Below are 15,183 nucleotides of genomic sequence, written 5' to 3' on the forward strand. Positions count from 1 at the left end.
GGAAAAGGTAGTCGCATGAAGTCAAGGGGCTCCCGATTTGGACGTATCACCGACATCGTTAGAGGCGGCCAACTTATAAGTACACATTTTGTTTATGTGGCCAATTTTAACAGCCGACATATGACGTAGCCATTTTATTGCTCCGATCTCCTCTTTTAAATGACATGAAGCGTCGATGGACCCTCCAATTATATGTCATTGCCCGTATAAGCCCCCCAAAATTCTATCTAATATTATGGACACATAAAGATTACTCATGAAATGACACTAGAAGGCAGTGGCGCGGCGGCACGCCGCGCCCGTGGCCATGTTAGTGATCGAGAATTAGAAGTAGCTGGTGATTAGAAGGTTTATTTGTGTTACCGGTAGTGTTTTTAGCAAATGTGAATTTGTATGTATAATGCAAGAGGCAGCACTAATAGAATTTGAAATGTAATGTATTTGCGTACATCAGTTTATGCATAGGTGGCGGGGTTATTTTTTACAGTGTTGATTTATATTTCCACTGGTTTAGGCCAGAGGGTGCATGTACATGTTCTAGAGTTGTTATAGTGAGTAGGGTGTGTAGGGTACCCTGTTTGAGGAGGTGGTGGATTTTTGTGGCTAACAGTCAAATCATGTTCGAGAAGGAAAAGGCTAACAGTGAATATTTTTTTATGTTGGAATGAATATATTTTTATTTTTCGGCAATGGTTTCGGCTGATGCATAATTATGTTTGGTTCGCGGTATTTTAGGGTATTATTCCATAAGTGACCGGGCCAGCCAATGTCGATTGGGCTGGCGGGCTACGGCTAGGTCTTTTACATGGGCCGCAGCAGCAAGTTCGGACTTAGCGAAGTTAGACGATTCGGCTGGCAGCATCTATCGTAGAGTGTCGTCGAGAAAAAAAAATCTATCGTTCATGAGGCCAGCTGAGGATAGGAACATTTTGGGGAAAAGGCAAATGGATCGGAGAAGAGTGAGCAGCTGAGCGGTGCAAGCTGCTGCTGCGGTAGCTGGAGACGGGGCGGGAGGAGGCGGCGAAGGTGGAGCAAAACCTGCGCGGCTTCCTTCCCGTCGAGGCTGCAAGCGCCGAAGCCATTCGGCAGGAGCACGGACGGCCTGCGTGGTCGGACGGGAAGACGACGTGCTGAAGGCTCGTCGGATGGGGCGCGGCACCGCCAAGCTGAGCGCAGGGAGGACGAAGGAGCGCGGCAGCAAAGGAGGCCGACAACCCATGGATTCAGACATCAACAGCTAAACTGACGGACGATATGTTGCCTCTCTCTGTACCGCCCGAACTGAAGAAATTCCAGCTATAGGAACAACGGCAATTCAATCTGGAGTACAAACAGAGATGCATCTGTGCGCAAAAAACAAAAACAAAAAGGGTAAGAGCATTAGTAGCTCACACCGGTTGGGAACTTGCAAGCACATATTATTCACTGCGTGTGCTCATATTATTTGGATAGAAGTAGCTGTACTCTAATGGAGCTTCTCTCTGATCTTGCACTTTCCAACTCTCAAATTGCATCCAATCATGGACATATGCATTACTATGATATTGAAAACAGTCCCTGCCCTGGGCATGATGCTTATAAGTAACATGAAAGGTCTTCACCATGTAATGAAGTATCATTTGTTGTCTGATTCAGATGGGTACTATGAGGCTCTAGCCATGTGACCGTGTGAATATCACGATAAAAATAATAGTCCTAATTATTAGAAGTGACGTTTTTTTATTTTAGGTGGAAGTTATAGTCAACTATAAGAAATCTAACTATGGCAACCCATAGTATCTTACCGATTTCTTTCCCTATTTTTTTGAGAATTTATAATAACTCCGTGAATCGTTTTAAAGGGTAAATACATGTAAATTTGGCTCCAATCCTTGGGAAAACCTTCCATCCAAACGAAACCAAAAGCCACCCAAATCTGTTAAGTTGTATTTCCAACATTTACTCTTGTATGGGACAGTTACTTAATAGCAGTTCATTTTTTAACTAATGATAAACCCACGAAAGTTTATTTTTGGCATTCTACTTTCTATTCTAATATACATTGGTTCTGAACGGCATTGTTTTCTCCTAACTTCTATTAATGTTGCAGTGCAAGATTAAAGCAGATGGTGCTTACATGTTTCATCAAACTAAATTTACAGTTCTCTGTAGCATGAAAAGTTCATATACAATAGCAGTAGCGTTAGGTGCTCTCATCCAAATTTATTCCTTTCCCTTGTGCTGTGCCACGTATGAACACTATTGTATAGAGTTTCAGGATAATAATGTGTTTACCTCCTGCTATGTTTTTCAGCAAATTTAGTGATATTTTTGACGAAGATCGTTTTATCGAGACACTCAGACAACATGTAAGAGTGGTGAAGGAACTCCCTAAAGATGTTTTGTTGCGCTTCAATCATAATATGAGCAGCATACTAAATATGAGAACTAAAGGCAACTCATCTGCAGATCACTATCTATGGAAAGAATAGAGTGAAATGGAAAATGTCCGTGAAAGGAGCTGGAGAGGGAAGTTTCACTGACCTGGTCGAGTTATCAATCGTGAGGCAAACAGAAGGGATGGAAAATGCCCACTTACTCCTCTAAAGGTTGGTATATCGTTTTACCCTTTTCCACTCTGTATGTTTGTATAGTAAAACTGTGATTTAAGTCCTTTGGGCATATGTGCACTCAGTAATGCATTCGTTTTCAGGTCATTACTAAAGATCACTTGAGGGTTTATGTTTTGTGCTTTCCTTTTTTTGTATAGAATTTCTGTCCACTACTTTAGCATGTGAAGTTTCAGGTCAATAACAGCAACTTTTGAGTTGAGTGCCAACTAAATTTACTGGAGATAATGTGTTAACTGACTGAATTTGAGCAGGTTGGTATGATGCTGCGAGGCATGGGATTTAACAATACAACCTTCCTCTATGTAGCTTCTGGGAAAATACAGAATGCTGCAAAATACATGGCTCCCCTTCGCCAGATGTTCCCTCTTTTAGAGACCAAGGACACTCTTGCTTTGCCTGAAGAACTTGCTGAGTTTAAGGTATGGCTTCCCACCCAAGCCTGATATTGTTCTGAATGTGGGACGACCATGCATGCATTAAATGTTCATCGATTTCACATTGATTTTGTTTGCACTGTTTGGATATTGTCCTACTCACTAACCCGTTTTCTGTAGGGGTACTCATCTCGGTTAGCAGCATTAGATTACACTGTCTCTATTCAGAGCGAGGTGTTTGTGACGACTCAAGGGGGGAACTTCCCTCACTTTCTGATGGGGCACAGGCGTTACTTGCTAGGAGGGAATGCAAAGACAATAAAACCTGACAAACGGAAGGTGGTCTTATCTTTTGATGATCCGAATATCAGGTTAGTTTGAGCTGCCATTCTATGTTGGCAGAGTATGATAGGTCACATTGAATCAGTTTTTGACTATTTTCTGAAATGCCTTCACCAAGCCTAATTGCTGAAGCAGTTGTTTCTCACCCAAGGCTGGCCTTCTTATCTTTCTGCCAACCATGAGTGACCTCTGTAGCTGCTGCCCATTTTTCTAAAGACATTATCTCCATAAATTGCAAACACCTCTTAATTGACCTTCACATACTTAATCTGATGATAAGTAAATTCAAATAGTCTCTCCGATCCACAATAAGTGTTGGGAACTTAGTACGAATGTTGTGCACTTATTATAGATCGGAGGGAGTAAGCAAGCATAAAAAAGGAAGAAAGGAAGGAAGTTTATTTATACATGCGCTTGTAGCAGACACGTAGCAATCCATGTAGCAGAAAACATGCAGTAAATGAGTACAGCTGAGTGACAAACTGAACTCTTTATATGCCTTGGTCATTCACCTTGAGGGCGCACACGGTTTCAGATTGCAGGCCGCTGCAGCCAGCACAGAAATTCAGAAACTCCTTCCATTAGGTTTGATGGATATGTGGTAAAACAGCACACATGCCCATAAGCCTGTAATTTGTAGCATACAATCAGAACTGGAACCATAGACTTTAAAAGGAATAACCAAACATAATACAAACTGAAAACTAATGATACGAAAAATAGTGCGATGGAAAACAACAGAGCAAGAGAGATGGTCCTATAAGTGACATCACAGTGAGGAAAAATAGAACATCACAAAAGGAAACAGAGATAACCTGACATACACGGTTTAAACAACGGGAAAGTATCCCTTAACCTAGATTACATAGCAGAGCGCTAGAAGAAAAAAGAATCCACTGATTCTGCCAAGAAATGATACCTGCGAAGAAGAACAATTCAAAAAGAGTGTACAACATTCAAAATGCAGGCAAAAATAAAACATGTGCATGCAAACAAAATATATCATGTAAGAAGTGACATTCATAGATGAGCAAGAGCTTCATGGTACACTATATTTCTAGTCTGGGTAGTCGGGTTGCCAGATTCATCGAGCGCCAATACTTTCAGCCCTTCCCTTGATGTTACCCTTGAGATTGCAACATAGAATTGCCCATGCGAAAACACCGGTTTAGGCAAGTAGACCCCAACCTTCTTAAGAGTTTGACCCTGGCTCTTGTTGATAGTCGTTGCATAGCATAGCCTAACTGGATATTGACGGTGCTGCAATGTAAATGGCCATTTGGTGGCTGGTGCGTGTAGAACAATTCTTGGAATGCACACACGTTCACCAATATTGGTCCGTGTCATAATCTTAGCTTCAAGGACCCATTCTCCTAGACGTGTAACCATTAAACGGGTGCCATTGCAAAGTCCAATAGCCTGGTTAATATTCCTTGACAACATTATTGGAACCCCTATCTTCAATGAAATCCTATGCTGCGGAAAGTTTGGAGGATCAATCTTATGGAGAAATTCAGGAGGATATAACAGTTCCGCATCAGCCGCATGGTCGAGAGTTTTACATATAGAATCACATCTCTCGAACAGCATCTCCTCCCCAGGCACCTTAGAGAAAACAGTCTCGTTGATAGAGTCGGCAACTTTATTAGTAGGACACACAATGGCGCAGTCTGCGAGATAAGCTGCATCAGAATACATTTGAGTAAATGAATCGTACACTGCATCAACAATAGCGGAAATAGGATCAGAGTCTGGCAGCAGTGCTGTATCTGGTGGCAAAGAGATCCATGAAGGGGTAGCCTCTCCTTCTCGTGTATCCATGTGCACAGCTCCATCACCGACATCGAGGGCCCACTGCGCAAATTCCTCCAAAGCAGCTCGTTCTTCATCGGACAACTGTGGATTAGACAATCTCATATTTTTGCGTAGCTTGAGGACAGTTACATGCTGCCAAAGGGGTGACTTCATAAGGGAAGAGTTCACAATTTCCGCTCTACTGCCCCCTTCCACAACAGGTAACACTTGCCTGAAATCCCCTTCCAAAACTACAGTGTTCCCACCGAAAGGGAGCAATTTCCGTGAAGGTTCATTCGCAGACAAAATGTCCCTCATGCTTCTATCAACCGCTTCAAAGCAACGTCTGTGAGTCATTGGCGCTTCAACCCAAAGTATGAGTGTTGCTTTCTCTATTAATTCGGCTAGATTACTGCCCCGGGAAATGCTGCACATGCTTCGCTCATTGACTTCAACAGGTATCCTAAAACGTGAATGAGGAGATACGGGGAACTGGAGGCGGATGAGGATAAGCGTCAGCAAGCATAAATTCAGTCGTCAGTGGCTGGTACGTTATCTTTTCCTCTGGTGTCCCAAGAGCCTTGTTTCTGTCATTACGGTTACCGCTGACGACTAAGTAAAAGCTAGAGAGATAGAAAAGTAGTAATAGGTTGAAGCATACAATTATTTTGTTCATTCTGTTGAAAGTATTTGTTAAGGTTGTGGCTAGGTGCTGCCAACCTGTAAGTACCAGTCGCAAAAGCATCGAATTAAAACAATGCAATATGTGGATGGCAAGTGTTCCATTCGTAATTGCTACATACAAACATGAAAAAGAAAGGTAAATGTTAGCACATCCATCCATTGCAAATATGAAAAATTACACGCAGTACAAATGGTACAGCTAGTCAAGACAGCCGTCAGGATGCTGCCTTACAATGTACAGGAAACTAAGCACTGGCCATATGCCTTTCCTGTGTAACCAAAATTCGTTTGGTCACTTTAGCTCTCATAGATAGCCTGAGAAGCGAGAGTAACGAAAAGCGTATGCTGCAGATTTCTTGAGTTGAGCCCTCCAACATGATCTTGGTCGTCCAAATAAATTTAAGCAGTCAGGCTTCAATACGTGCAGCTTGATAGAAATAACCAAGAAAAGTAGGATCCGCGAGATTACCGTAATGATACTTAAACAGGAAGAGCCCCATCTAGGACAGCATTAACATATATGAACAAATCGAGCAGTGGACACTTGCACTTGCTATCTCGATACATCTAGACAAAACCGGAACTTCAGCTGGAAAGTTGACATCAGTTAAATGTGAAGAAAAACTGGGCAATAAGCTCGATGGAAAAGAATTCCATAAATTTTTAATAAGACCTGCGGGAAGTATTTTGCTGCATCAAATGGATATAAACAGTTCCCGCAAAAAAAAGATATAAGCAGAAAAATGTATGCAGGAAAAAATACACAATCCCAAGCAAGAAACATCTGATCACAATTTGCAATGATAAAATAACCTTTTGTCAATTAAGGAATCCAAAAAACCTCAAATTAAGCAGTAGCGTTTTGTGATTTTTCTAGTGGAAACTGAACTGGAAAGCATAACATAGAGATTTTCTTTTCATCTCAATTAATTTACCCCTATATTCTTGAACCAGGTGCATGCATATATACATCAACAGGAAACACCAAAATGTGGTTTTAATGATCATCACTGTAGTTATACCTCTCAAGGCATGTGATACGCGTACAACACGCGTCCGTTGGGAACCCCAAGAGGAAGGTGTGATGCGTACAACGGCAAGTTTTCCCTCAGTAAGAAACCAAGGTTTATCGAACCAGTAGGAGCCAATAAGCACGTTGAAGGTTGATGGCGGCGAGATGTAGTGCGGCGCAACAACAGGGATTCCGGCGCCAACGTGGAACCTGCACAACACAACCAAAATACTTTGCCCCAACGAAACAGTGAGGTTGTCAATCTCACCGGCTTGCTGTAAAAAAGGATTAGATGTATAGTGTGGATGATGATTGTTTGCAGAAAACAGTAGAACAAGTATTGCAGTAGATTGTATTCGATTAAAAGAATGGACCGGGGTCCACAGTTCACTAGAGGTGTCTCTCCCATAAGAATAAGTAGCATGTTGGGTGAATAAATTACAGTTGGGCAATTGACAAATAAAGAGGGCATGACAATGCACATACATGATATGATGAGTATTGTGAGATTTAATTGGGCATTACGACAAAGTACATAGACCGCTATCCAGCATGCATCTATGCCTAAAAAGTCCACCTTCAGGTTATCATCCGAACCCCTTCCAGTATTAAGTTGCAAACAACAGACAATTGCATTAAGTATGGTGCGTAATGTAATCAATAACTACATCCTTGAACATAGCATCGATGTTTTATCCCTAGTGGCAACAGCACATCCATAACCTTAGAACTTTCTGTCACTGTCCCAGATTTAATGGAGGCATGAACCCACTATCGAGCATAAGAGCATCTCCAGCCGCGTCCCCCAAACCGTCCCCCAAAGCGCGCCGGATCGAGCGTTTGGGGGACGTGTTTTGTTCGTGCCGCCTTTGGGGGACGTCGCTCCCCAGCCGCGTCCCCCAGACGCCGCCCCCAAATGAATATTGGTGCACAAAAATAAAGGTTTTCATTCAATTTTGATTATATATTACAAAGTTTGAATGAAAACGGCTAGATTTCATCTAAACCTAGACTACTGACCGCCCGGCGGTGCGTTCGACGGCCCCGCCCCGTCGTTGCCTCCCGTACGCCGCAGCTCCTCCTGCGCGCGCCTCCTCTCCTTGCGTTCGGCGGTGGCCAGACGGTGCCGCTCCCGCCGCGCGTCCTCCTCCGCCCTCCCCTGCTGGGCCGCCTGGAGGGAGAGCTCGACGGCGCGACGAATCTGCGCCTCTTCGCGGGCACGGGCGTTGTCCTGGAGCTTCTTCTCCGATTCGAAGGACTCGACGAGCGCGCGTTGCTGATCGGCCGTCTCGTACGGGTGCGGCCCGTCGTCGTCGGACCACTCGAACTCGTCGTCGTCGTCGTCCTCCACCTCGGTCTCCTCCGCCTCGGCCTCCTCCTCCTCCATTGGCGCCTCCTCCTCCACATCTGTTGGCGCCTCCATCATCGCCGCCGCCAACACGGCGTCCTCCGCCGCCAACTGGTCCGCCCGCCTCCCCCAGATCACCCTCAGCACCGCCTCCCGCTGATGACGCTCCTCCACCGCCAGCTGATGCTGGCGCTCGATCGACTCCCGCCGCCGGCGCTCGATCGCCTCCCGCCGTTCACGGTACAGCGCCTCCCGCTCACCGTGCTGGCGCTGGCGCTCGTCAGCCCACCGCTGCTCCATCTCCGCCCGGTACCGCCACCGTCGCGCCTCCTGTAGAGTCGAGGCGTCGACGCCGCAACGGTGGCGTCGTCGCTCTCGCCACGCTGCTGCCGCCGCGGCCTCGCCACGGCGGGGCCATGGGCGCAGAACACCGCCAGATCCGCCGCTGCGCCGCCTCCCGCCGCCGGCGGGCCTGCTGCTGCATTGCCTCCCGCCGCTGCTGACGGTGTGCACGCCATCGCTCTTCCCGGGCCGCTGCTGAGGGGTCGGTGTCGACCTGCGTTTCCGGGACTGCAAGTGGAGGGGACGGCGGTGGAGGGAAGTGGCCAGCGCCGGGGCGGTTCGCCATTGCTACTGGTGCTGGAGGAGACGGCGGTGGAGCGACGAGGGTTGTGTTTGTTGCCAGCGGGGTGTGGTGGCTACCATTGAGCCGGGAGGCCTTTTATAGACGCCGGCGTCAGGAAGAAAGCGCGGGAACAAGCGAGAAGAGGCGGGAAGAAAGCGCGGGAACGGGCGGTGGCGTGCGCACGCCGGCGACGCGTCTCGTCGGCGCAGCACTGACGAGACGTCTCGCCTGCCCCTCCGTCGCCATTAAGGCAAAGATGCCGCCGTGTGTCACTGCGCGCGAATAACTTCCGTCGCGAGGTAGGCGACGGTTAGGTTAAAATTAACTGTGCCGCTGACGCGTCGGCCCCGCCACTCCCCGCCTCGCTTTTCGTTGTGTCCGGCGTGCCCGGTGCGTCCCCTGTGGGACGGGGACGGCTCGGGGCGCCGGACACCGAATGGGGGCGCGCCGGACAAAAATGGGCTTTGGGGGACGCGGCTGGAACGCATTTTCTGTCCAGCGCGCCCCAAATCCCTTTGGGGGACGCTTTGGGGGACGCGGCTGGAGATGCTCTAAATACTCCCTCTTGGAGTTACTAGCAAAAACTTGGCCAGAGCCTCTACTAATAACGGAGAGCATGCAAGATCATAAACAACACATAGGTAATAGATTGATAATCAACATAGCATAGTATTCTCTATCCATCGGATCCCAACAAACACAACATATAACATTACAGATATATGATCTTGATCATGTTAGGCAGCTCACAAGACCCGACAATGAAGCACAATTAGGAGAAGACGACCATCTAGCTACTGCTATGGACCCATAGTTCAGGGGTGAACTACTCACTCATCACTCCGGAGGCGACCATGGTGGTGAAGAGTCCTCCGGGAGATGATTCCCCTCTCCGGCAGGGTGCCGGAGGCGATCTCCTGAATCCCCCGAGATGGGATTGGCGGCGGCGGCGTCTCTGGAAGGTTTTCCGTATCGTGGCTCTCGGTACTGGGGGTTTCGCGACGAAGGCTATAAGTAGGCGGAGGAGATAGGTCAGGGGGCCACACGAGGGCCCCACACGCTAGGCCGGCGCGGCCAGAGCTTGGGCCGCGCCGCCCTGGTGTCTGGCCACCTCGTGGCCCCACTTCGTGACTCCTTCGGTCTTCTGGAAGCTTCGTGTGAAAATAGGCCCCTGGGCGTTGATTTCGTCCAATTCTGAGAATATTTCCTTACTAGGATTTCTGAAACCAAAAACAGCAGAAAACAAAGAATCGGCTCTTCGGCATCTCGTTAATAGGTTAGTGCCGGAAAATGCATAAATGTGACATAAAGTATGCATAAAACATGTAGATATCATCAATAATGTGGCATGGAACATAAGAAATTATCGATACGTCGGATACGTATCAGCATCCCCAAGCTTAGTTCCTGCTCGTCCCGAGTCGGTAAACGATAACAAAGATAATTTCTGGAGTGACATGCCATCATAATCTTGATCATACTATTGTAAGAACATGTAATGAATGCAGCGATAAAAAACAATGTAAATGACATGAGTAAACAAATGAATCATATAGCAAAGACTTTTCATGAATAGTACTTTCAAGACAAGCATCAATAAGTCTTGCATAAGAGTTAACTCATAAAGCAATAATTCAAAGTAAAGGTATTGAAGCAACACAAAGGAAGATGAAGTTTCAGCGGTTGCTTTCAACTTGTAACATGTATATCTCATGGATATTGTCAATGTAAAGTAATATAACAAGTGCAATATGCAAGTATGTAGGAATCAATACACAGTTCACACAAGTGTTTGCTTCTTGAGGTGGAGAGAAATAGGTGAACTGACTCAACATATAAGTAAAAGAAAGGCCCTTCGCAGAGGGAAGCATTGATTGCTATATTTGTGCTAGAGCTTTGGTTTTGAAAACAAGAAACAATTTTGTCAACGGTAGTAATAAAGCATATGTGTTATGTAAATTATATCCTACAAGTTGCAAGCCTCATGCATAGTATACTAATAGTGCCCGCACCTTGTCCTAATTAGCTCGGATTACCTAGATTATCACCGGAATACATATGTTTTAACCAAGTGTCACAAAGGGGTACCTCTATGCCGCCTGTACAAAGGTCTAAGGAGAAAGCTCGCATTGGATTTCTCGCTTTTGATTATTCTCAACTTAGACATCCATACCGGGACAACATAGACAACAGATAATGGACTCCTCTTTAATGCTTAAGCATTCAACAATTATTAATTTTCTCATATGAGATTGAGGATATTTGTCCAAAACTGAAACTTCCACCATGGATCATGGCTTTAGTTAGCGGCCCAATGTTCTTCTCTAACAGTATGCATGCTCAAACCATTCAACTCATGGTAAATCTCCCTTACTTCAGACAAGACGGACATGCATAGCAACTCACATGATATTCAACAAAGAGTAGTTGATGGCATCCCCAGGAACATGGTTATCGCTCAACAAGCAACTTAATAAGAGATAAAGTGCATAAGTACATATTCAATACCACAATAGTTTTTAGGCTATTTGTCCCATGAGCTATATATTGCAAAGGTAGAGGATAGAAATTTTAAAGGTAGCACTCAAGCAATTTACTTTGGAATGGCGGAGAAATACCATGTAGTAGGTAGGTATGGTGGACACAAATGGCATAGTGGTTGGCTCAAGGATTTTGGATGCATGAGAAGTATTCCATCTCGATACAAGGCTTAGGCTAGCAAGGTTATTTGAAACAAACACAAGGATGAACCAGTACAGCAAAACTCACATAAAAGACATATTGTAAACATTATAAGACTCTACACCGTCTTCCTTGTTGTTCAATCCAATACTAGAAATTATCTAGACCTTAGAGAGACCAATTATGCAAACCAAATTTTAGCAAGCTCTATGTATTTCTTCATTAATAGGTGCAAAGTTTATGATGCAAGAGCTTAAACATGAGCACAACAATTGCCAAGTATCACATTATCCAAGACATTTTACCAATTACTACATGTAGCATTTCCCGTTTCCAACCATATAATAATTTAACGAAGAAGAAACTTTCGCCATAAATATTATGAGTAAAGCCTAAGGACATACTTGTCCATATGCAACAGCGGAGCGTGTCTCTCTCCCACACAATGAATGCTAGGATCCAACTTTATTCAAACAAAACAAAAACAAAAACAAATAGACGCTCCAAGCAAAGTGCATAAGATGTGACGGAATAAAAATATAGTTTCACTAGAGGAACCTGATAATGTTGTCGATGAAGAAGGGGATGCCTTGGGCATCCCCAAGCTTAGACGCTTGAGTCTTCTTGAAATATGCAGGGGTGAACCACCGGGGCATCCCCAAGCTTAGAGCTTTGACTCTCCTTGATCATATTGTATCATCTCCCTCTCTTGATCCTTGAAAACTTCCTCCACACCAAACTCAAAACAACTCATTAGAGGGTTAGTGCACAATTAAAATTTACATGTTCAGAGGTGACATAATCATTCTTAACACTTCTGGACATTGCACAAGGCTACTGAAAGTTAATGGAATCGAAAAATCCATCAAGCATAGCAAAACAGGCAATGCGAAATAAAAGGCAGAATCTGTCAAAGTAGAACAGTTCGTAAAGACGAATTTTATTGAGGCACCAGACTTGCTCAAATGAAAATGCTCAAATTGAATGAAAGTTGCGTACATATCTGAGTATCACTCACGTAAATTGGCATAATTTTCTGATTTACCTACAGAGAATTAGGCCCAGATTCGTGACAGCAAAGAAATCTGTTTCTGCGCAGTAATCCAAATCTAGTATGAACCTTACTATCAACGACTTTACTTGGCACAACAATGCACAAAACTAAGATAAGGAGAGGTTTCTACAGTAGTAACAACTTCCAAGACTCAAATATAAAATAAAAGTGCAGTAGTAAAAACATGGGTTGTCTCCCATAAGCGCTTTTCTTTAACGCCTTTCAGCTAGGCGCAGAAAGTGTGTATCAAGTGTTATCAAGAGATGGTGCATCTACAGCGGGGTTTGGAGTTTTCTCAACCATGCATTGTATTTTGGATACATAAGTTTCAGAGGCTCCCTTTTCATTAGTCTTGGGCTTGCTACTCTCATCAAACAAATTTTCAGGAACAAGCCAAACATAATTATCATCTAGAGCTTCATGCATTGCTAGGAGCTTACAATGTATTGGTGCTTTAATCTCCCCACCATCATTAACATTATTAGTGTACTTAATTCTATCCATATCCATCTTTTCAAGTGTTCTTTTAAAATCGGTGATCATACCAAGCCTCTCATGCTTACTAAAAACTTTTCTAGCTTCTTTGGCTATATCCTCAAATTCTCGCACTAGGACTTTTAGAACAAAATCTCTCTTCTCTCCCCTCTCCATATCAGAAAGTGTAAGAAACATGTGTTGTATCATGGGGTTGAGACTAATAAATCTAGCTTCCATCATCCGTACCAAACAAACAGAGGCATCTTCATAAGTAGGGACATCTTTTGCAAGGGGTATATCTTTAAGATCTTCATGCATACTAACATGGGTGAAAAATTCTTCTATATTATCTCTTCCAATTATAAACCCTTGTCCCACCGGTATATCTTTTACAGTAAAATTAAAAGGAAACATGATGAAATAAGTAAATGCAAGTAACTAATTTTTTTGTGTTTTTGATATAGCAAACAAGATAGCAAATAAAGTAAAACTAGCAACTAATTTTTTGTGTGTTTTGATTTAGTGCAGCAAACAAAGTACTAAATAAAATAAAGAAAGACAAAAATAAAGTAAAGAGATTGGGATGTGGAGACTCCCCTTGCAGCGTGTCTTGATCTCCCCGGCAACGGCGCCAGAAAAAGAGCTTGATACGCGTACAACACGCGTCCGTTGGGAACCCCAAGAGGAAGGTGTGATGCGTACAGCGGCAAGTTTTCCCTCAGTAAGAAACCAATGTTTATCGAACCAGTAGGAGCCAAGAAGCACGTTGAAGGTTGATGGCGGCGAGATGTAGTGCGGCGCAACACCAGGGATTCCGGCGCCAACGTGGAACCTGCACAACACAACCAAAGTACTTTGCCCCAACGAAACAGTGAGGTTGTCAATCTCACCGGCTTGCTGTAACAAAGGATTAGATGTATAGTGTGGATGATGATTGTTTGCAGAAAACAGTAGAACAAGTATTGCAGTAGATTGTATTCGATTAAAAGAATGGACCGGGGTCCACAGTTCACTAGAGGTGTCTCTTCCATAAGAATAAGTAGCATGTTGGGTGAACAAATTACAGTTGGGCAATTGACAAATAAAGAGGGCATGACAATGCACATACATGATATGATGAGTATTGTGAGATTTAATTGGGCATTACGACAAAGTACATAGACCGCTATCCAGCATGCATCTATGCCTAAAAAGTCCACCTTCAGGTTATCATCCGAACCCCTTCCAGTATTAAGTTGCAAACAACAAACAATTGCATTAAGTATGGTGCGTAATGTAATCAATAACTACATCCTTGAACATAGCATCGATGTTTTATCCCTAGTGGCAACAACACATCCACAACCTTAGAACTTTCTGTCACTGTCCCAGATTTAATGGAGGCATGAACCCACTATCGAGCATAAATACTCCCTCTTGGAGTTACTAGCAAAAACTTGGCCAGAGCCTCTACTAATAACGGAGAGCATGCAAGATCATAAACAACACATAGGTAATAGATTGATAATCAACATAGCATAGTATTCTCTATCCATCGGATCCCAACAAACACAACATATAGCATTACAGATAGATGATCTTGATCATGTTAGGCAGCTCACAAGACCCGACAATGAAGCACAATTAGGAGAAGACGACCATCTAGCTACTGCTATGGACCCATAGTCCAGGGGTGAACTACTCACTCATCACTCCGGAGGCGACCATGGCGGTGAAGAGTCCTCCGGGAGATGATTCCCCTCTCCGGCAGGGTGCCGGAGGCGATCTCCTGAATCCCCCGAGATGGGATTGGCGGCGGCGGCGTCTCTGGAAGGTTTTCCGTATCGTGGCTCTCGGTACTGGGGGTTTCGCGACGAAGGCTATAAGTAGGCGGAGGAGATAGGTCAGGGGGCCACACGAGGGCCCCACACGCTAGGCCGGCGCGGCCAGGGCTTGGGCCGCGCCGCCCTGGTGTCTGGCCACCTCGTGGCCCCACTTCGTGACTCCTTCGGTCTTCTGGAAACTTCGTGTGAAAATAGGCCCCTGGGCATTGATTTCGTCCAATTCCGAGAATATTTCCTTACTAGGATTTCTGAAACCAAAAACAGCAGAAACAAAGAATCGCTCTTCGGCATCTCGTTAATAGGTTAGTGCCGGAAAATGCATAAATGTGACATAAAGTATGCATAAAACATGTAGA

General features: G+C 44.6%; 1 protein-coding gene across 5 annotated transcripts; it reads left to right on the forward strand.

The window, feature by feature from the left end:
* The first annotated feature begins 846 nt into the window (after positions 1 to 846).
* Positions 847 to 7,312, forward strand: LOC127323661 (O-fucosyltransferase 9). 5 transcript variants are annotated; one of them, XR_011748427.1, is made up of 7 exons: positions 847 to 1,371; positions 2,294 to 2,348; positions 2,449 to 2,588; positions 2,864 to 3,031; positions 3,167 to 5,496; positions 5,581 to 5,669; positions 6,761 to 7,312. XR_011748427.1 is itself a non-coding variant. In XM_071823367.1 (7 exons), exons 4-6 carry the CDS (start codon positions 2,870 to 2,872, stop codon positions 5,594 to 5,596), a joined length of 369 nt encoding a protein of 122 aa, XP_071679468.1. In that variant the 5' UTR covers positions 885 to 1,371; positions 2,294 to 2,348; positions 2,449 to 2,588; positions 2,864 to 2,869; the 3' UTR covers positions 5,597 to 5,669; positions 6,761 to 7,294. The 5 variants fall into 5 exon arrangements, 4 of the variants coding, with proteins under 4 accessions (XP_051207731.1, XP_051207739.1, XP_071679468.1 ...); XM_071823367.1 differs by having other exon boundaries at positions 885 to 1,371; positions 3,167 to 3,357; positions 6,761 to 7,294; XM_071823368.1 differs by having other exon boundaries at positions 886 to 1,371; positions 3,167 to 3,357; positions 5,344 to 5,669; positions 6,761 to 7,299.
* Positions 7,313 to 15,183: the final 7,871 nt, after the last annotated feature.

The sequence above is a fragment of the Lolium perenne genome, chromosome 1, assembly GCF_019359855.2.
Source record: "Lolium perenne isolate Kyuss_39 chromosome 1, Kyuss_2.0, whole genome shotgun sequence".
NCBI classification, from domain to species: domain Eukaryota; kingdom Viridiplantae; phylum Streptophyta; class Magnoliopsida; order Poales; family Poaceae; genus Lolium; species Lolium perenne.